Consider the following 22,689-nt stretch of genomic DNA (forward strand, 5'->3'; position numbering starts at 1 on the left):
AGAGGAATTGATATAGTTAGGTGTCTTTTGGTTTGTAATGTTTGAGGCTGTTTTTCCCGTTTTGTATGGATCGAGAGTAATATTGGAGCTTTGAATACTGTCCATGATATTTTGGTATTGTTATACTGTTAACACACAGTAGAATATTGTAGCACACTCTGGGATAGACTCCACCACAGAGAAAGGACATTCAAGATGTTAACATTTGGGCTCATCAAAAACAAAGGCAGCTTGTTATCCAGTCAATCTCTGATGAGAAGCTTTTGATAATTTATTCTTAATATGAAAGGGCAGAGTCACTCTTTCTTGATGGCGAGTCTCAGCCATGAATGAGAGGGAGCAATATACAAGAACTTGGAGGAAATGGAGAGCATTGCAGTGATCAGAGGAAAACTTATGAAAACCTTTAACTGATACCTTTAGGAAGAAGAGAAAAGATGTTGCATCTCTAAAACAAATGATTAAGTGATAATCATTAATCATATATTAAGTGATAATATAAGAAAATCTGCTAGACCTAAAGACCATGAGTGTCCCGATTGTGCCCTTTACAAAGATTTCATGCCTAATCCAAGGTCTATTATCATGAAATTTAAAAACATTGAGAAAAAATTAATATCCTAAAAGTTTTCAAAAAGAGTGTAGGGCATATATAAAGAAGTTAAAGAGGTTTACATCAGAGTGAATCAGGACATCTCATCAGCAACCTTTCCAGGTTAAAAAAAGAAACAGTAGAAAATTCTGATGGCTGATATTTTTCATTTTGGAGGGCTGTGAACAGTCACACTATCAGTCAATTGTGTAGATTAAGACATGTTCAGATTATGCTAAGACAATAACAGAATTTCTCTGGCATTCTTTTTGATGAAGCTTCTGAAAGAATGCTCCAGCTGAATTAATCAAGAATTATGAGTATAGGATCAGGTAAAGGGCGGGGGGGGGGGGGGGGGGGAAGAAAACCAAAGAGCAACTTTCAAGGATGACAACTGGTTCATTATGAAAACAACACATACCAGAGAAAGTAGGAGTGGCATTTCCAGGGGGGAAAAATTGGTAAGTGAATTCTATACAGTACCTTGAGTGTTTAGAAAATAATATTGGTTTTTGATCGATCTGAGCTTGTGGAAAACATGGACACAGTTACCTAGAATAGGAAGCAAAAAAAAAAAAATTTTTTTTTAAAGTTTTTAACTCTGGGAAAAATTAAAGGTGGCAAAAGAAAACATGATGGTAGTGTATACCAGTTGTCTGTGAGCAGTACCTTTGCAGTTAGGCTCCTGGAAATACGACTAATTTAACTAAAAACTGTGCAGTGATATTACTGAGAGGGATGGGATAGAATAGTTTAAAGGGCTGCCTCAGTGGAGAAGCTAGTAAGTATTGCCTGAAAATCAAAAATCTAGAAATAGCAGAATCAACATCTATTTTAAAATACAGAAAAAAGAACAAAGAAACATTCAGAAGAATTAAAAAGGAATGGCTCTTGAGGAGGACAGGGGCCCCTGTTGTCCATAAACTTTTAATATTTAGGACTCTCTAAAACTATTTGCTTAAATGTCCCTTTCCTAAAAATAAAATTTAGTTTCAAAACATAGGCATTTAAAAGATCGGAGAGGGTCGCCTGGGTGGCACAGTCAGATAACTGTCGAACCCTTGATCTTAGCTCAGGTCTTGATCTCAGGGTTGTTAGTTCGGGCCCCGTGTTAGCTCCAGCCCTACTTAAAAAATAAAAATTTAGAAAAGAAACTGTCAGAGAAATAGAATAATAATGGATGGCATTGAGTTTTTTTCCATTTTTGTCTTGTTATTTTCTAGAGTTCCTGGAATAACTCTTGCCACAGATATTATCTGTGGTTTTCCTGGAGAAACAGACCAAGATTTTCAAGAAACAGTGAAACTCGTTGAAGAGTACAAATTCCCAAGCCTCTTTATTAACCAGTTCTACCCAAGACCAGGGACTCCTGCTGCAAAAATGGCACAAATTCCAGCACAAGTGGTAAGAGACTTCTCTGGCAAGGAAGGTGCTAGATTTAGCCAGCGGCTGTAAAAATGCAGCCCCGCTGTCTATCTTAACACAACTGGCTCATGGTATAACCTTGAAGTTAAAAAATACAGGGAGGTGGGGAAGGGAGGGGCGGTGTCTGGGTGGCTCTGTTGCTTAAGCATCTGACTTCGGCTCAGGTCATGATCTTGCAGTTTGTGGGTTCGAGCCCCGTGTAGGGTTCTATGCTGACAGCTCAGAGCCTGGAGCCTGCTTCAGATTCTGTTGTCTCCTCTCTATTTGCCTCTCCCCTGCTCGCTCACTCTCTCTCTGTTTCTCTGTCTCTCTCTCTCAAAAATAAGAAAACATTAAAAAATAATTTTTTTTTAAAGTTTGAGACCCAGTAATGGCAAACTGTTTTCCAGAATGCCTCAGAAATTAATGTTCTCAAAGTAAGTTAGTTTCTAGATTTATTGGCTGAAATGGGAAAATGTTAATAAGCTTGAAGAGGAAGTCATATGTTTTTAACTGAAAATTTTCTGTTTTGTTTGAAATAACTAATACAAAATTGTGCCTTCCCATTAATTTTCCTCAAAACTTACATGAAATACTAAAAGGAATAACCCAGAACTTGTTATTTTTTCCATTATGCCATATGTAAATATCAAACATAAAACATACAGAGTTCTTATTTGAACATTTGGTTGAAAAAACATATTTTTATTTGTATATACATATATATATATTTAATATATTTTAAAGTCTATTTTCCCCAGTAAAACTGAAGTGACTATCATTCCTTGTTTTCTCAAAATTTTCTACCTTTTTATTTCACAAATTTCTGTGTATACAAAGGTAGGAAAACATTTTCCAGGTAGACCATATAGTTTTATTTCTAACTTAATCAAAGAGAAAAGCAGATTTCTCACCACAATTGACTTTTCACAACTGTAAAAGTAAGTCGAATTAATCCATTATTTTTATATCTAAGTTATAATAGACTTTATTGCATAAGACAAAATTCACCTTTTTTGGTCTACAGTTCTTTGAATTCTGACACATGCGTACATTAATTTAACTACTACCGCAGTCCAGGTGTAGGACACTTCCGTCAGCACCCTAAATAGTCCCTTTTATTTTTTTGTAGTTCTCTACTCCCTCCATCCCCTCATCTCTTGTCCTTATAGCTTAATCCATTCTTTTTCACACTTTACCTCTTTAATTAATAAGAAGGAAGTTTTCTGAGCTGTAACATGCCTGAAGACGTGTGTACAGCTGTACATTTCTCTAAAGTGGATACTTCCGTGCACCCGGGGAAGATCCAGAAGCAGAAAATTGCCAGCACCTCAGAGGTTCCGGTCATGCCCTCCCCGCCACCCTCTCCCTTTCCCCGACAGAAACCGCTATCCCTCGTTTTAACACCATACATTAGGTTTGACCCGTTCTGTACTTGATGTAAAGGGAAGAATTCATCAGTGTTTGAATGTTTGGCTTTTTTTTTTTTTTTTTTTAATGCGGGGAATTCTTTTGATTGTTTCTGTTTTTCAGTAAAATTAATACTTGCCACACAGTCTTGCCTGAAGTTTTAAGTTAACTGTTCAGCATTAACAAGAAGTGGATTCTTCAGGGTGCCTGGCTGGCTCAGTCGGTAGAGCTTGTGACTCTTGATCTCATGGCAGTGAGCTCAAGCCCCACTTTGGGTGTCAAGATTACATAAAAACCTAGGCGGCTGGGTGGCTCAGTTGGTTAAGCGTCCGACTTCAGCTTAGGTCATGATCTCACAATTGGAGGGTTCGAGCCCCACATCAGGCTCTGTGCTCACAGCTCAGAGCCTGAAGCCTACTTTAGATTCTGTGTCTCTCCCTCTCTCTCTTTCTCTACCCCTCCCCTGTTTGTGCTCTGTCTCTCTCAAAAATAAACATTAAAAAAAAATTTACCAAGAGAAGATTATATAAAAAAAATCATTTTAAAAATGGATTTTCTACTAAATTATATCACATTTAGCTTCATTAAATAATTTTTCATCTTTTTCTTCATTGTTTAGTATTATACAGTTTGGGAAGCTAATACAGCTATCTCAAATTTCACATCTGAAAAATCTCTACATCTCTGTCAGGAGTTGAACCTGTTGCTTATTGAGATTGTTGGTATTCATTTCAGGAATTGTTACAGTCTCTCTGATCTGTCTAAAATAGTGAGGCATGAACTGTCCCTGGGTGCCCACTCTGCCATGTGCACCTCCCTCAAGCCCCCAATTTTCATTTTTTTTAAACAAGATTATGTTGCTGAGACTAGTCTGTTTTTGCAGGTAGCTCTTGCTCGTCTATTTTCATTTCTGTACAGTGTTCCACTGCGTGCTTGCTTAGCCACCCTAACGTGAAAAGAGAATTGGGTATTTTCAACATTCCACTGTTAGTATCGCAACTGAGAACAGGTGTGAACATTCTTGTCTGTGACTTTTGTTTGACTCATCTACATAAACTTCAAAAAAAATTTTTTTTTAATGTTTGTTTATTTTTGAGAGAGAGAGAGACAGCGCGCAAGGGGTGGGGAGGGGCAGAGAGAGACCGAGAAACAGACTCTGAAGCAGGCTCCAGGCTCTGAGCTGTCAGCACCCAGCCCTATGCAGGGCCTGAACCCATGAACCACGTGATCATGACCTCAGCTGAAGTTGGACACTTAACCGACTGAGGCCTCCCCCCTTGATACTATTAAAGTGACTGTTTTTCATTTTTTTAATTGTTCCTGCTATCTAAAAATATAGTTGATTTTAACATACTTATCTTGGGGCGCCTGGGTGGCTCAGTCGGTTAAGTGGCCGACTTCGGCTCAGGTCATGATCTCGCGGTCCGTGAGTTCGGGCCCCGCGTTGGGCTCTGTGCTGACAGCTCAGAGCCTGGAGCCTGTTTCAGATTCTGTGTCTCCCTCTCTCTCTGACCCTCCCCCATTCATGCTCTGTCTCTCTCTGTCTCAAAAATAAATAAACGTTATAAAAAATAAAAAAAAATAAAAATATATATATATATATATAACATACTTCTCTTTCACCGGTCAACTTTGCTAAATTGACTTAGTAATCCTAATAATTTTTCTGTAGTTTTTTCTTCAGAGTTTTCTATGTATATAATTCTGTCATCAGCTGATAATTGCAGTTTTGTTTCTTCCTTTCCAATCCTCATAACTTTTACTTCTTGTCTTATTGCACTGGCTGGGACTTAATAGTATGCTGTTGAGTAGAATTGGCCATTTTCTCTTCTTCCCAAACTCAAAGGAAAAGTCTTCCGAATTTCTCCATTAGGTATAAAAGTTGACTATAATTTGGGGATTACAGAAGTTCCTTTCTACTCCCAATTTACCCAGAGTTTGTGTGTGTGAACACACAAGTGTACGCTTGCACTTGTTTTAATCATGAATGAAATTGAACTTAATCACTTTATCTTCATCTATGGAAATAATTATATAGTTTGTTTTAAGTCTGCTAATATTGTGAACTATACTGAATGCTTTCAAATGTGTAAATCAACCTTGCATTCCTGGGAGAAACTTCATTTGGTCATAATGTATTACTTTTGGTACGTAATTGTAAATTTGCTAAAATTTTGTGAAGAATTTTTGCATATTTGTTCATGGAGGATTTTGACCTGTAGTTTTCAGTGATATCTTCTTCACTTTGGTATGAGAGTGATGTTGGCCTCATATAATGAGTCAGAAAGTATTTCTTTATCTATATTTTTCTGGAAGAGTGTGTATAGAATTTATACTATTTCTTCCTTAGATGTTTGATAGAATTGCCTAATGTGGTAAGTAGAATGCCAAGATGGCCCCACAAACTCCTTCACTCCCCTCCCCTGCCAGGGTGCACACTCTAAATCTCACTGTGATCTCACTCACTCTGATCTCTTTGATCAGCTTTGGAAAATGTCATCCATTCTCTCTTTAGGTATTTGTTGGACTCCATTCTTTCATCCTGTCTTTGGAGATTTCATTTATATATGTTAGCCATTTTCATCACTTTCCCCATTGTCTAAGCTATCCTTTTTAATATTTTTCTTTCTTCATTCTCTTTGTATTTCTAGATTTTTTTCTCCTCACCTGTTTTTTTTTTTTTTTTTTTTTTTTTTAGTTTCTTGATATTTGCAGCAGTCGCTGGGCCATTGTCACGGTGTGGTGTCTGGAGAAATGCAGAGTCCCAGACGCCACCCCAGACCTCGGCAATCCTAGTCCGCATCTCCAAATGATTCGTGTGCGCATTAGCGTGTGTGAAGTGCTGTTCTAGTTCACTAAGCCTCTCTTCATCTGTTTTTAGTCAGCTCTCAAACCCATCTATGGAATTTCTAATTTTAGTTAATTTGTTTTTTCTTCTAAAGAATAATTTGAGGGACACCTGAGTGACTTAGTCCATTAAGTGTCTGACTCTTGATTTCGGCTTAGGTCATGATCTCATAGTTCGTGGGTTTGAGCCCCACATCAGGCTCTGTACTGGCAGTGCAGAGCCTGCTTGGGATTCTCTCTCTCTGTCCCTCCCCACCTTGTGCACATGCACACACATGCACTCATGCTCTCTCTCAAAACAAAAAGAACAATTTGATTTTTTTTTCTTCATGGATTTTAGTATTCTAGTGAAATTCGTCTTATTTTCCTTTGTATTTTTTTTAACATTTTTTAACTCCGTTATCTTAAAGCTCATTCTGAGTTCTCCAATATCTGGTTCTAATGTTGGTTCTTTCTGTTGTATTTTTTTTCTTCTTGATTTTGATCATTTGTCTTTTTTTTTTTTTTCCATGTGCCTGATCATTTTTATTAAATGGTGACCATCATTTGTGTAAAAAAAACCCAAACAAAATGAACCTAGAGATACTAGTCAGTGAAGTATCGTCTTCTGGGTAGAATTAACTTGCATCTGCCAGGCTCTATGGTAAAGCTTCGTTATTTTGATTGATCTCAGAAATTTAATTGATCTGCAGAAAGTGACTCCAAGTATGGAGCTTATGGGCTTCTCTCCTCTTGGGGATCTTGGTCCCTCAGGTTCTCACTACCTTGATAGTTTTTGATGTTGAAACAGGACATATTATACATTTTACTCACTTTTTCCAATTGTTCTTGGCAAGATTGCTGGTCTGATAGAAGCTAGTTTGCCTCAGCCAGAAGCAAAACTCATTACATAAAATAAGCTTTCAGGTGCTTTTTCTTTTCCGCTGTCTTTTACCTTTTAAACATAGCCCCTTAACATCTTCCTTACATTTTTAGATTTTAATAACCTTGTCCTGGTTTAGCAGAACCTTTTTTTTTTCTTTACATGGTGGAGCAGTTTCAGGTTCACAGCACAGTTGCGAGGGAAGGACATAGAGTTCCCATATACTCCCTGCCCACACGTGCGCAGCCTCCCCCAGTCTCAGCATCCCAACATCAGAGGGGTACCTTTCTACATGGATACATCATATCACCTACTTTTATGTGAATACTCCTTTAAATGAATACTAGTATTAATATAAGTATATGCAGTTTTTAATGTTTTATAGTAGAGCTCTTAATAACGAAGTAAATTATATGTATTTCTTAATCATTTAAATCACCAAGTGGATAAAGCCCGATTGAGTTTTGTATTTGCATAGGTTGGTGGGGGGCACTTCTCCAGTCTTTTATTGCCTGCTGAAAAAAGAGTACAACTCACTTAAATTTATAATGGAAATAAATTAGGCAGTGTATTTTCATGAACAAGATAAAGTAAAATTTATTTTTCTCTTAGCTTGTGCAAGATGATTAATGTATAAGAGATTTAATAGTAAGATCACCTAAGCTAAATGAGAGCGACCTTAGACTTTTGGATGAAAGGTCACATTTGCATGTTTTTATTTTCTTTTCGATTGAGTCTTCCTTCATTAGTCTTCATTAATCTTAAGTAACGCTAATAGTGTTTTCAAATTGTCGCTGAGGTTCTTAGTCTTCCTGGAAAAGGTCACTTAAGTTTTAAAAGTCTTTGGATCCTTATCTTTCAATTCCAGACTTTTCTTTTTAAGAAAATTTTGATAAAAAATAATGATGTTGGGATGAAATCTTTAAGAGGCCTATGACTTGAAGAACAATCTTGAGGTGACAAGAGTGGCTGTTGGAATGTTCATATTGGTTTGAAGTATTAAATTGTGACATTAAATCCACCTGCTTGCCTGTCTCACTTCTTAGAACCAGAGAGTAAGATTATGTCTTTAGAGACATGTCAGCATAAAAGAGTCATAACTCCCTTAGCTGCAGTTTCTAGAATATTTACCCTGAGGATAACGAGGCCATGGTACTCTTCTTGACTCAGCCCTGAGGAGTGTGGGTACGTGTGCCTGAGAGACATAGAAGGCCACCTTGGGACAGACAGAGACAGCTTTGCTGAAACTGTTCATAATAGGTTTCCCTGTCAGGGACTGAATTTTTGCTGGAGGTATTCAAACCAAGGCAGGGTGGCCACTTGGAACAAATGTTGGATGAGGAATTGTTCTTCAGTCATATACAGAGCTTATTCAGTGACACGTAATGGCTCTCCCAAATTCTAGCTGCGTAAGAGTGCAGAACATACTTTTATTATTTTTTTTAATTTTTAAATGTTTATTTTTGAGAAAGGGAAACACAGAATGCAAGTGGGGGAGAGTCAGAGTAAGAGGGAGACACAGAATCTCAAGTGGGCTCCAGGCTCTGAGCTGTCAGCACAGAACCCGACGTGGGGCTGGAACGCATGAACCGTGAGATCATGACCTGAGCCGAAGGTGGCTGCTGAACCGACTGAGCCACCCAGGTCCCCCCAGAACATACTTTATTTTAAAAAGCAAAACAGAGGGGCGCCTGGGTGGCTCAGCCGGTTGGGCGTCCCACTTCGGCTCAGGTCATGATCTCACGGTCCGTGAGTTAGAGCCCCGCGTCAGGCTCTGGGCTGATGGCTCAGAGCCTGGAGCCTGTTTCTGATTCTGTGTCTCCCTCTCTCTCTGACCCTCCCCCGTTCATGCGCTGTCTCTCTCTGTCTCAAAAATAAATAAACATTAAAAAAAAAATTTAAAAAAAATAATAAAAAAATAAAAATAAAAAAAATAAAAAGCAAAACAGAAATGTAGAATACAGCTTTGTCACTTTTTCTAAATATTTCTACAATTTTTTGTTGGAGTGCATCAAGTTGTCTTCATGGAAAGACACTTTTACTTCCTGGCACTTAGACCTTACTTCATAACATGATTGCATTACTTACAGAGTCTCGTATTTTCTTTCTTTTTTTTTTTTTTGAATGTTAATTTATTTTTGAGAAAGAGGGAAAGTGAGAGGGAGAGAGTGCACGAGCGGGGAAGGGACAAAGAGAGGGAGACACAGAATCTGAAGCAGGCTTCAGTCTCTGAGCTGTCAGCACAGAGCCCGACGCGGGGCTCTAACGAACTACGAGATCATGACCTGAGCCAAAGTTGGACGCTTAACCGACTGAGCCACCCAGGTGCCCCCACAATCTCCGATTTTCAAATTAAGCTTTTTTCTTTGGGGGAAAGGTAAAAATATTTTTAGGAGTCTTTGTACTCTAGATTTTCTAGCACTCTTTATTCTAAACTGATTCCTAAACACGCATGGGGAGACTCTCCTTTTCTCAAGGCCCTTTTCCTTTTTACTTCTTTTATTGTTTTTTTTTTTTTTTTTTTGCTTTTACAAGGACTCTTCAGATTCTTCTGCAATTAATTGTATTTGATCCCACCGCATACAGTTAATCTTTTAAATTCTACTTTTCTGGATATCATTTCTCTTTTGACTTCCATTTTGGATAGAGTTTTTAGCCTAACCCTAGTTTTGTTCTATGGATTTCAGATCACTTAACGGTACATCATGAAGACTGTAGTAACAGCAGGTTACTATATAGGTGATCTATACCCAGAGAGGAAGCTGGGAAACCTTCTACCTTGTGTGAGCTTTTATACAGATGGCATTCATTTCACAAATAGAAAATTGAACTAAATGATCTCTAAGACCCCTTGAAGTTCTTCATAATCTTTGATTCTCTCTCATATGGTTTTAAAACCATAAACTATATTTTAAACTATATTTTAAAACTATACTTTAAAAATCTAGGTGCTTTCTTTTTGTAGATCATTGGTATATAATCTGCATTTCCCAATCCTTCCATCTTTTACTTTGTTATGAATCTGAAAACTTTCTGTCTGTATGCTCAGTTAATTGACTGATGAGGACTACTAAAACACAATAATTAAATTAGTTGTTTATGGGGGCTCCAAATGGCAGCAGTGGGACCAGCTATGCTAGAGAGAATAATAGGCCCCCGAAGATACCCACATCCTGATCCCCAAACCCGTGGATGTGTTACTGTATGTAGTACAAAGGCCCTCGCGCATGTGATTAAGTTAATGCGCTTGAACTGGCACATTGTTGCAGGTGGTGTGGGTGGGCTCTGTCTTCACAAGGGTTCTTGTGAGAGGGAGGCGTGAGGGTTAAAGTTAGAGGGAAGAGAGTGGAGGACACGCGCAGAGGATCAGAGCAATGTGCTTTGAAGATCAAGAAGGGGACCATGAGTTAGGAACGCAGGCGGTCTCCAGAAGCTGAAGAAGACAAGGAACAGATCCTTCCTTAGATCTTCCAGAAGGAACACAGCTCTGCTAACATCTTGGTTTTAGCCCATAAGACCCCTGAGACGTGTCACTTCCAGAACTGTAAGATAATAAATTTGTGTTGCGCTAAGCCACTAAGTTTGATAACTTGTTACTGTCACCACGGGGAATGAATATGCCAACAATGGGGTTGTTTGAACTGAGGGCATCGTCTAGCTCTTTGAGACAGGGAAATTGATTGCTTTCAGCCTTTATGCTACCCAGAGTGTGCTGTGTGACTAGATGACAGCTGTTTGCTCCTAGATCTGTGAAAACTTACCCTGATGCTACCCACCCGGCACAGTAATCTATAGGCCTAATCATAATAACGTCCTAACAAAATAACAGTAAGAATTAGCATCCATTTAGCCATCAGTGTATGTCTGACATTGTTCTGAGCCCTTCACGTGTATTATCTAATTTCATTCTCAAAAGGTATTACAGTCATTTTACACATGAGGAAACTGAAGCTCAGAGTGATGAGTTAACTTGCCCAAGCTCACACGGAGAGAGAAGGTCCTGCCTTTCTCTCTCTACCCTGAGGCCATGCACTTCCTTCCAGTATTCTTCATGAGCCCACAACACCCGGCTGCTGGAGATCCCAGCGTGCACCATGTTCATTTCCTCTGCGTCAGGCTCCCTGGAGGGAGCAGCACGTGGAGAGACCTGGGAATACAGAAAACATGGGACATTTAATGAGCCTAAAGTGTTCAAAATGCATGATATTTAGGACAGTAAGGCACGTTGCAGTCTTTGGTTGGGTTTGGTGGGGTCTGCAAGTGTATGAGCTCCATGAATGAGCCAGGAGCCACAGGCAAGCCCTGGACAAACAAGGCCTTGTCAGCCGTGCTGGGTGGCCTCGGACTGTCCTGTGGGCACTAGGGAGCCCCTGAATAGCAGTTATCACATGTTTGTTTCTGAAAGCTCATTCTGTGTGTTGTGCCGGGAAGCCCAGTTAGGTAACTGTACAAGACAGGTTTAGAGACTAATAGGTGAGTTTAAGAAATCTCAAGGACTTATTACTGAGACCTTCAATCAGTATTTTTCTTTTGGACCTAATAACTGCAAGCATTAGACTTAGCTACATGTCAGCATAGTTATTCTGTGTCCAGTGGAGGATATTCACTTGCTGTACAGAAGGTCACTTAGTTGGCCTTTGATTGATTCCAGGCTCACGGACAAATATTGGTAGGCCAGAACATTTTCCAAGGACCCTTGAACATGCCGCGAATTTAGGGCATTACATCTCGTTTCTGCCTTTGTTCCTGTTGGTGCTGTTGGTGTTCTGTTTCTTAATGGTCATGAGATTGCTCCCTAGACCAGGCCTAGGCCTCTTGTACTCAGAAGGAGAAATGCCAGACCCCGCCAGACCCCTACCCTTGTCTGTTTCCCATCCCTCCCCCCAACATGATTTTATCTCCTCCCAAACTCTGTCTACGTGGCAGTTACAGGACTGGCTTTTCCCGTGTAGCCTCTTTATCATCTTCTGTGTTTTTGTTCTAAGTGCCATAAGATAAGCTTATCGCCTGTGCGTGTGTGCGTGCGTGCGTGTGTGTGTGTGGTGTGTGTGTGTGTGTGTATGTGCGTTGTGAACTGTGGAAAACTCTGGATTTGGGAGCATTTGAGAAACTGGAGCTCTGATTGGATCATTCTTTTTTAAATCCTTTCAAAACTGAGTGCTTTTCCTTTTCCTCTTATCCCACTTTCACACTAAAAGAGTAAAGGAAACCGGTGATAATGTTTGGAGCTTTGAAGAATGTGAAAATGACAAGAATTGTTTAGCCTCAGTTGTATGGAGGGAAATCTGCCACCGCTGCTAATACCGTGGCCTTGCCAATACTAGGAAGCCCTTTGGTTGTCTACCATCTTGAAATTGAAGTGTTAGAGAATTTACCAAAGGTGATTAATTTGGAGTGAATAAAAGCAGAATGTTTTGTCAAGATCTCATGAAGGAAAGTAAGTGCTGTTTCTCAGAAGAAACTATTCTTGGGGGTATAAAAAAGATACATGGATATGGAATGATACAGCGGACTTATGCAGGAACTCGCCATCCAGGAAGCTGTCTAAGGGACCCAGTGAAACAAACACCTCAGGAAAGAGGTATCACTGGTGAGATCTTTATTAGTGTTCTCTGCCATAAGTGACTTTTGAAGAATAATCATGCTCCTGATTCCTCTCAGCCTGACTCATTCATTCTTTCAGAAAACTGCAACCTTCTCTCTGTGTACCCTTGCTGCTCCCCTTAACTTTCTGCCCTCTGAATCTGACCTCTTGCCTGCCACAGAGCACTGCCTGACTTTTCATTTAGTCCTGATTGACGTTGATGAACTGAATTTCATTATCATGCATATCAGTTTTGTGTGGTGAGACCCACAGGACAAGACACGTACTAGACATGTGTAGACTGTAACTCCAGGATGGAGCCATGTTTCTGTGGAATTGTTTTTTGGTCAAGATGGTACAGATAAGACAAGAAAGAGACATGTTTTTGTTGATATCTGAAGTCCTTTCATATGTCCCTTCTGTTAATTACAAGCCGTTGTAAGAAAAAAATCAGTGATGAGTATATTTTGGAACCATGGTTTGTCTTGGTGTTTCAGGTTTTGTAAAATAAGTCAACTTTAGGACAACGAAGAGTCAGATATGATTTGAGAGCCTTGAGTTCGATGGTAACAGTTTTTTGTGCTTTTGTAGTCAGCTTATAGAAAATCATTAAACAAACAAACAAACAAAAGAACAAATTCTGGGACGCCTGGGTGGTTTAGTTCAGTTGAGCATCCGACTCGTGATTTTGGCTCAGGTTATGATCCCAGGGTTGTGGGATCGAGCCCTGCGTTGGGCTCTGTACTGAGTGTGGAGCCTGCTTGGGATTCTCTCTCTCTCCCCACCTCTTCCCTGCGCATGTACTCTCTCTCTCTCTCTCTGTCTCAAACAAAAAAAAAAAAAAATTTTTTTTTTTTTTGAGAAAAAATACCCTCATCTTGTTTCTTACGATTGTTTAATGTTTTGTTTTCCTTTTGGCATTTATTTTTATCTTGTTTCTCTTCTGAATTTATAATTATGACAAAACAGTAGGAAGATACGTGGTTGTAAATTTTTCTCTCAGATGCGGAATGGTGGTAGGTATTACGGTTGAGATGGACAGAGTGAATTTTTATTAAATAAAGAGAATATAAACTCTATCCTTTGGAAAGTCATCTTTATTATATTTTAGTCTAACATTTTTTCGATGGTGATTACATACCTTGTTTTATGTAAGTTTCAGAAAAAATTGCACGGATCCACATAATTCTTTTATGCCTTTTATATGAACTTGATTTATTAAAATTGTAATATTCAATTTGAATTCACTTTTTATTAACAACTTTAGAAGTGAGTAGACTCTTTGGAGTAACTTCTACAGATAAAGAATCTTATAATGACCTATCTTATTTTTTTATCTTATTATTTTTCAGTGATAATATGGTTCATTAACAACTTCATATTTATAACCTTCAAAGGGACCTATAAGTGTAGTTCTAACTAATGGAGCTAATATTAAATGCATATGTAGGTCAACACTATATATTTGGTAATTTAACATAACATGCTTTTCTAACTCCTGCCTCTTGGAACCATGTTTATATCACAATTAAGGAGTAAAGTATCAAAATGAGCAGATAAGCATTCAAATGGATAAAATATACTGTACTAACTATGTCCTGATATCTTATGATCTAAGATGAATGTCCTGATTCTTTCTGTTTGCTACACCCAATAACGTACCTGTATAGAAATGGTCTATAAAATGAGAAGTTATACAGGCAGGGAAAAGAAACATAGTCTATGCTTTTCATGCACTTTGTCTCAGGTTATTCTTCCAACAATACTTTTAGGTATTATTTTTTTACTTTGCAGATGAGCCCGCCGAGGCTCAAAGGAAAGCAGATTCGCACAAGATTTCATAACATTTAAGTGACAGTGCCCGAGATGTGGGTTCTTCTTTCTGACTCTGCTCCATGCTCTTATGAACCATAAAATAAATATTTATCCCAGAAATTCAAAATAATTTTAGAACATTTTGACCAAAAAAGTACTGGTTTCCACAGTTTTATTTTTCTATTATAGCAGTGAGTTTTTATTTATAGGTCCTAGAAAAATTGTCAACTTCTTAAAATGATTTTTAAACTTACAGAGAAGTTGTAAGAATAGCGCATCTCCAGCATAGCGGGGCCTTCGCCAAGCTTCAACACTTTGCTAAATTTGCTTTCTCTGGAGAGTTGGCTAGACAGACATACAGACAGACTGGCTGATATTTATCCCCTGAACAATTTCAGAGTAGATTACTGCTTAATAGTTAGTGAGGGTTTCCTAAGAAGGAGGATCTTACATAATCATTAGTGTTGTTAACCTTAATCAGGGAGTTTAACATGGATACAGTACTTTAACCTACAGTGTTGATTATAGTTTGTCAAGAGTCCCAGCAGCGTTCTTTGGAGTCACTGTTTTCCGATCTAGGACACAGTTCGGGATCAGGTCTTGACTTCGTTGCCACATCTCTTTAGTCTCCTTTAACCTAGACACTAACTCAGCTTTTCTTTACCTTTCATGATATATTGACATTTTTAAAGAATACTGGCTTGGTGCTTTATAGACTGCCTCTCATTGTGGGTTTCATTTTCCTCATGAGTAGGTTCCTGTTCTGTGTTTTGCCCTCTTCACCTAAATACATGATATTCTGTTCTCAGTATATCACATCTGGAGGCACATGGTGTTCTTTCGTCCTTATTGGTGGTACTAATTTTGATCACTGGATTCAGATGATGTCTGGTTTCTCCACCATATAGTTATCGATTTTTTGCATAAGAATTTTAACCCCCAATATTTAACAGCATCATAAAAGAAAGAAAAAAGAGGCCTTGAAAACTCAGAAATCTTAGGTGGCGTGGTTCATACTTTGCATTTTTTAGTGGGTGGACCTCCACCGTTACCTAGTCTAAAAGAGTTCTCATTCCTAAGTTTGTGTGTGTGTGTGTTTTTAGTTTTTTTTAATGTTTATTTATTTTTGAGAGAGACACAGAGCACGAGCAGGGGAAGGGCAGAGAGAGGGGGACACAGAATCCGAAGCAGGCTCCAGGCTCCAAGCTCTGAGCCATCAGCTCAAAACCCGATGTGGGGCTCGAACCCATGAACTGTGAAATCATGACCTGAGCCAAAGTCAGATGCTTAACTGACTGAGCCACCCAGGCGCCCCTTTATCTTAGTTTTAATTAATTTTAAATCTTTGAATTATTTCTAACAGTTTTTAATTCTTAGACTATTCTCTGTTTACACCAGGTACTTCAGAAGGAGTGTTCAGTGACAGGAGAACGTAGACTAGGAAAGGCAGAAATGTATTTCGTTGCAGTGCCTTGTGTGTTTACACAGCAGGTGGCACATGTACGGTTTTCATCCTCAGAAATGGAAAACTTGTGTGGGTCAAGAGGAGCTAGAAAAAATTGTGAGTGAAATATCTTTAATTTTTACGGGGAGTTCCTGGCCCTGAGTGAAACGCTACTCCTGAAATGCTATAATACTAACTCATCAGCTCTGTCTGGGTATCACTGAGTGTCAGAGACATTCTGTTGGAATCGGAGGCACTGCAATGGCTCAATCACTTGAGTGTCTGACTCTTGATTTCGGCTCAGGTCATGATCCCAGGGTCGTGGGATTGAGCCCCGTGTTGGGCTCTGTGCTGAGCACGGGACCTGCCTAAGATTCTCTCTCTCCCTTGCCCCTTTCCCCTGTTTTCACTCTCTCTAAGAAAAATTTAAAAAATAAATTCTGTTGGAATCAGAAACACTTTCCTTGTATGCTACATCCCTTTATAGCCTTTCCTCTCAACCTCAGTTGTCAATGAAATCACAGAGAATCTCTGCAACCACTTTCTGGGTGTTTTGAACTTGTTTTGTTATGACAGTCAAATATAAAATGTGAAGGAAGAATTCTACAGGTAAATTCCAGTTGGTTCTGTAATCAGGGACAAAAGCATGTGATTGATATTACTAGGGCCATAGGCAGTTAATGTCAAGTAGTAATGGATGGATCTCTTCCCAACTAACTTGATAGTAAGTCTTCACAGGGGGCCCCAGGAGCCCCAAAGCCCCCAGAGAACAGCCCTCTTCATTCTTCTTACCAACTTAACCCAGAAACAGTCAGATGCCATTAAAATGACAATCAGTGTGTTCTCTAAAGTTTTTAAAAGGTTATCCAAATGAATAATTTGTCAGGTACCTGAAATCCTATCCCAGTGAAGAACATAAAAAGCACTGTGAAAACATTTAATTTGCTTTTACCTTCTGATAGCAGGGGCAGATGGGAGGTGACACGGTGGCTCTCTGCTGATACTTCTCACCACCGTGCAGTGACCACAAAGTCATATGGATGGTAATGCCCCAAAATGTGGCTTTGGGGAGTAGTTGAAGTTTCTTGATCACTTTGGCCATCAGAACTACTGGTATCTTATTAAAAATTACCATTAAAACAGCAGTTAGGATAGCATTAAGTAATATACCTAGCATCAAATATACCTACTATGAAATGATGACATAATATCAAATAGACTTCTGTATGCAAGGGACTGGACTGGGCACGGCACCACATATCAGAGTGACTTCTGAGAGTTCCTCACTCTCAAGCAGCGTATGATCCAGAAAGGAGGAGAAGGATGACATAAAGGGAGACTATACAAGGCAATGTGTCTCCACTGCTGTAAAAGTGATACAAAGGGCTGTTAAAATGCAGGGCCTGATGAGTGGGATGATTGAAGTCACTGTCAAGAAAAAAGGGGGATATTTAGGGATATTTAAGCTGAGCTTCTCATTGTACAAAACACATTAGGAGTGCAGTACAAGATGTTTCTAGAAAATGATGAGAAGTTTCGTCCTTCTAAAATGCAAGGTTTGCAGTGAATAATGGGAAGGATCCTTTTGGGAAGTGGTTTGGGGCCAGTCAAGGGAATTTTGACTCTGTAATCACACACACAACCTGGTTAGCCCTTGAGATCGCTCCTAGAGAAAGATCCCAAGCTGAGCTGTCAGAAGTACATCACCCGTACTCCGTAGGCAACACCCACCACGTTTGAGTAGAAGAATGAATGGCACAGTTGCAGCACGATTTCAGTAGTGCTGGAGGAAACGGATTGGAAGCCATATGTAGGATGCATCAAAATGGCGGAAGGCCTCAGGCAGGAATGGAGATGGTGAGGAAATAGTGTTGCCATGAGATCAAAGAGGTTGGCGGTGGATACAAGAATAGGCAGAGGGAATGAACAAGAGAGACTTTGAAGGGAGAAGCTGGCGTGTACCTCGTGTGATGCTCACTGTGTACCTGACATGCCTGGTGCTTTACATACATTGATGTGTCTAATCTTCACAATAACCCTAGGTGATGACTGCTGTTATCCCTTTTTACATTTGAGGAAACTGAGGCACAGAGAGCATATGTATCTTGTTCAAAGTCACACAGCAAGTAGTGGAGTTGGGATTCTTAATTTTTTTTTAACGTTTCTTTATTTTTAAGAGAGAGAGAGAGAGAGAGAGAGAGAACATGAGTGGGGGAGGGGCAGAGAGAGAGAGAAAGAGAGAAAGAGAGGAAGACACAGAATCCCAAGCAGGCTCCGGGCTCTGAGCTGTCAGGACAGAGCTTGGCACAGAGGTCAAATCTCTTGACTGTGAGATTATGACCTCAGCCGAAGTTGGACACCTAACCGACTGACCTACCCTGACTCCGCTGGAGTTGGGATTTTTAAACCAAACGTTCTGGCTCTATACTCTGCTTCCCAACAGTTTTCTCGATAATAAATTACAGTGGCCAGGAAGAAAGAAAACACAGTGCCAAAAATAAAGCTTTGAGAGACTTAATTAAAATACAGAATCCTTGATTTCTATTTTAAAGACAGAATTTTAGAGCCAAAATCTTCCTCATTTAAAGGCAAAGTGCCTTAACCAGGATGGCAACTTGAAAGGTGTAGGACTCTGTGTTCTCTGAGTCTTGGTGAGGGAATATTCTCGACCCAATGCCTCGTCCGTGGTAAGGCCACAGTGAGTGAATGACAGGGGCCACAGGCAGACAGCAGTATTGCTCTGGCTGTACGAGGTGTATCTGTAAGCATTGAGGGTCAGGTTGTGGCATTGAGTTTCATCCCTCACCTGCCCCCTTTGCCGCCCCACTAATTGCCATGTTTTCTTTCACCCCAAGACCACCTTCAAGTAAGATCCAGGGCTTAAGTTCTCCCTTGCTGGGCCCACATTCCTTTTATACTTTGACTTTTTTGGTAATCTCTGTTGGAAACAAGTGAAAACCAGAATGAAAACGTTGAGGAAATTTACAAAAGTTAAAAGCCACCATAGTCCCTCATCTTCAACCCTTTATTTCATTAGGTCTAGGTGTCATTTTAAAATATACATATTTTTCAGGAAACAAAACATTTATGTACCAAGCATTGATTAGGATGGTTTCCTAAAGCTCTGTGGCCTACCGAGTCTCTTGCTTATTAATTAATTAGTATGGCGTTCTCTAATTTGACCACATCTGTCTGCTTCTCCTTCCATAGGTCTTGTGGACTCTTCCTTTTCAGCATAAAGGCCTAACAAAACAAAATAGTATAAACTGCATGAAATTATGGGCCAACTATGCGCCTGGTACTCTATCAAACCCTGAGCAAGTGATGTCAGACATCACTGGAAATAGAATGAGTGGGGGAAACAGTTTTCTACTGAAACTCTCCTAGGGGAGTAGACTCTCTGTGGGTTGTAACTAGAACTTTGAGAAGCCACCTGAAATGAAGCTTCAGACTCCCAAAGATGTGCTTGTGTAGCTGCCTTCTAAAGAGAGAGCCTAGGGTGGGTATCACTGCCTGTGTCACTGTTTTCTGCTCCTTCCCATGTAGGTCTCAGCCGGTCCTCTGAAAACGTCAAGTGTTTAAAGATCATTGACTTCCATGGTCACCAAAATAAGTAATTTGTAAGAAACCTTCCCCTGTCCCTAATTCTAGATCAATGGTTCTTCACAGGTTTTGAGAATTTGATTACATGTGATATTTACTATACACACATACATATGTACTCTTCCCAGAAAAACAACAACAACAGCACAGATTTACCCGAAAATGTTAATATATTTTTGAAATACCCGGATATAACCATCCATGGCCTGTAGGAACCATGTGCATGGTGATTTGTATCACCTGATGAGCTTATTCCTGCCTCAGTTTATGTCCTGTCCACCATGGGACAGCCACCATAGGACATTTCTCATAGATGGCCGACACCTACAGTGAATGTTTGTTGAATGAAAGGTTAAGTGCAGGCTGACCACATCATTGCTGATAAGGCCGGATAAAGACGCTAACTTCCAGAAATAGGTTCATTTGTGAGAACAACACACAGTGAATATGCTTCATATAAACGTAACAGAGAAAAACAGATCAGAGACAAAGACAGTACTTTGAGAATCTGAGCTCGTGGAAATCTGGGACAGAATGAAACACAGAGCACTGTCAGATTAGTTCATCTGGCCCGAAGGTGCAAGAGAATTCAAGGGAGCAGTTTGTAAGTGGCACTGAAATATAGTGATCTGCAGGTGAAATCATTGTTTGGATGTTCTGTTGTTGCTATTACTGTTTAGGGTTTGGGGGGGTTGTGGAAGTTCTCCCAGAATACAACCATCATTTATAATGGAAAAAATGCAGCCCAGCCCCAAACAGCCAGGTGAAAAAGCTATAGGCCACCACTTGTTTAAAAGTACGGAACTGTGTTTATATTTCACTAATTTATTTTATTAATACTTGGCTGTACAACATGGTATTTGTCTTCAAAGTGAAACCATGTTACTAAGAGTCTTGAAAATCAATATGATATAAAGGAGTGTTAAGTGATCCCTTCTACACGGTCATCTGTGGATACTAAATCAGCACCATGAAGCTTTGTAGTATTTTGTGTTTCGGGGAGTTAAAAGTGTAGCATTTACTTTTCTTGATTTTTAAGACATAAAACAAAAAAGATACACTGGCATTCTCGATGACGCCAGTAGGTAGTAAGTTGAATGTTCTAAAATTCCTACGCCTTAAGGAGATTCTAAAGGGAATTAAAAACCGAGCGGGAGTTTCTTGATCTGAGTTACTACATCCACAGGCTTCAGAGGATCTGGAAACCAACTAAATTGTGTAGAACAATGTAAGAGTCTGTACATAGTCCCCCCACCCCAGGGGAGGGACTCAGTTGGTTTTCATCAGATTCTTGAAAGAGATCGTTATTCCACAAAAGGTTAAGAACCAATTATATGGATTTAATGTCTTCAGTTTAAGAAAACAAAAGGGCACCTGGCTGGATCAGTGGGTAGAGCATACAGCTCTTGAGCCTCGGGGTCATGAGTTTGAGCCCCACATTGGGTGTAGAGATTACTTAAGAGAGAGAAGAGAGACCTATTCAGCAGCAACAACTAATTAGGAAAAAAAAAAGGAAAAAAGGAATTAGAAAAAAAAAAAAAGAAAGAAAACAAGAACAGGCTGTTTGTGTGTATGTATCTGTACACACATACAAAAAAACCTGTGTTTAAAAAACAAATTTTACCTGGGTAGAATTTACAGCTCTTAATCAACAGCTTTTAGTCAACACCTCGTGAATGTGGCAGCATCCCATCCAGCAGATAGAAGGCAGCTCTGAGGAGCCATCCAGAATGAAAGGCAGAAGGAAGCGGGAACAAGGGAGTTATACTGGACAAGAATGCAGGTTGGTTCCAGGCTTACTTCCCCTCAGGAGATGGCTGGAGTCTAATGAGGCAGATGACCGAGACCCGGGGCTGCTGTGGCAATTCCCGACTGACTGGTTTAAGAGTACGTTTCTGGGACAGCCGGAACTCTAATTACATCTTCGTTTGGTGATGTGGGGCTTAGCATAAGTCACTCTGTTTGGGGCCTATTGCCTTTTTTTTTTTTTTTTTCTTTTTTTTTTAGCACCTGTTTAATTGTTCAAATCATCAGTGTTTAGTTGTATTTTAATCTTGGCCTGGATAATTAACAGCTTAAAAAATTAACCAAAAATAAAATTTTTAAATGAACTTTTACTTTCTGGTTACTAGAAGGAATAAAATTTCATTACCGTAAAACACTGTGTTTTCAGGCCCAGTATTCCTTGGTAGGGCCCATGTCAGAGACCCTCCAAGCCTGATATAAGGGACCAAAGAAACTGTACCTCAGGACTTTGAAACTTAATTGTCTCCCATATTAAACAAAAAAATTTTTTAATGTTTATTTTTGAGAGAGACGGACAGAGAAGAAGCAGGGGAGGGCCAGAGGGAGAGAGCGAGACAGAGAATCTGAAGCAGGCTCCAGGCTCTGAGCTGTCAGCACAGAGCCCAATGCAGGGCTCAAACTCACAAACCGTGAGATCATGACCTGAGCTGAAGTCGGATGCTTAACCGACTGGGCCACCCAGGCGCCCTCCCGTATTTTTTAAGTGTGGGATTAAAGTTGGGTTTTTTTGCCAACCTTATGTCATCATGAGGACTGTCTTTGTGATCTTTCTTTTTTCTTCCTATTCATTCAGCAGATACCTAGTGAGTGCTCCTAGGTGCCTGACACTGTGGTGATGGGCAGCTTGGGTAAGGGCTGTCTTCTCATGGAGCTTACATTCTAGCTAGCGAGGGAAACAGCAAACAAACAAACATCAGCAAAATACCGGAGAGTATGTTGCACGTTAATAGATTAATATACTAAATAATGACTGGGTGGATCCTTTGTGTTGATCAGCAAAGACCTCTCTGCAGAGGCGATGTCTGAATTTTGATAAGGATGAGGAGCCAACCTTGGCTTTCACACAAAGACCTTCAGAACGGATGAGCATGGAGAAACAAAAGGGAAGGCAGTATGGCTGAAATCTCTTAGGAAATGCAGTAAGGCAAGACGAACAAGGGTCAGGGCAGGTCAGACTTTATAAGCCAGAGTAAAATCTGGGGAGCAGCATAGGCCGTAAATGTAATGCTAATTCTGTAAGGTTTGAAGATACTGGAGGGTTTTGTTTTTTTGTTTTTTGGTTTTTGTTTTTGGTTTTTTTTTTTTTTTTTTTTGCTTTTGAA

General features: G+C 39.7%; 1 protein-coding gene across 6 annotated transcripts in view; it reads left to right on the top strand.

The window, feature by feature from the left end:
- The window catches only part of CDKAL1 (CDK5 regulatory subunit associated protein 1 like 1), a 704,834-nt gene that overhangs the window by 494,908 nt on the left and 187,237 nt on the right, over positions 1–22,689 (top strand). For all 6 annotated transcript variants that reach the window (XM_027040405.2, XM_053223204.1, XM_015085900.3 and 3 more), the window contains one exon: positions 1,816–1,996. In XM_027040405.2, coding sequence (XP_026896206.1) covers positions 1,816–1,996 — 181 coding nt within the window. The remainder of the gene's footprint in view (positions 1–1,815; positions 1,997–22,689) is intronic.

The sequence above is a fragment of the Acinonyx jubatus genome, chromosome B2, assembly GCF_027475565.1.
Source record: "Acinonyx jubatus isolate Ajub_Pintada_27869175 chromosome B2, VMU_Ajub_asm_v1.0, whole genome shotgun sequence".
Taxonomy (NCBI): Eukaryota; Metazoa; Chordata; class Mammalia; order Carnivora; family Felidae; genus Acinonyx; species Acinonyx jubatus.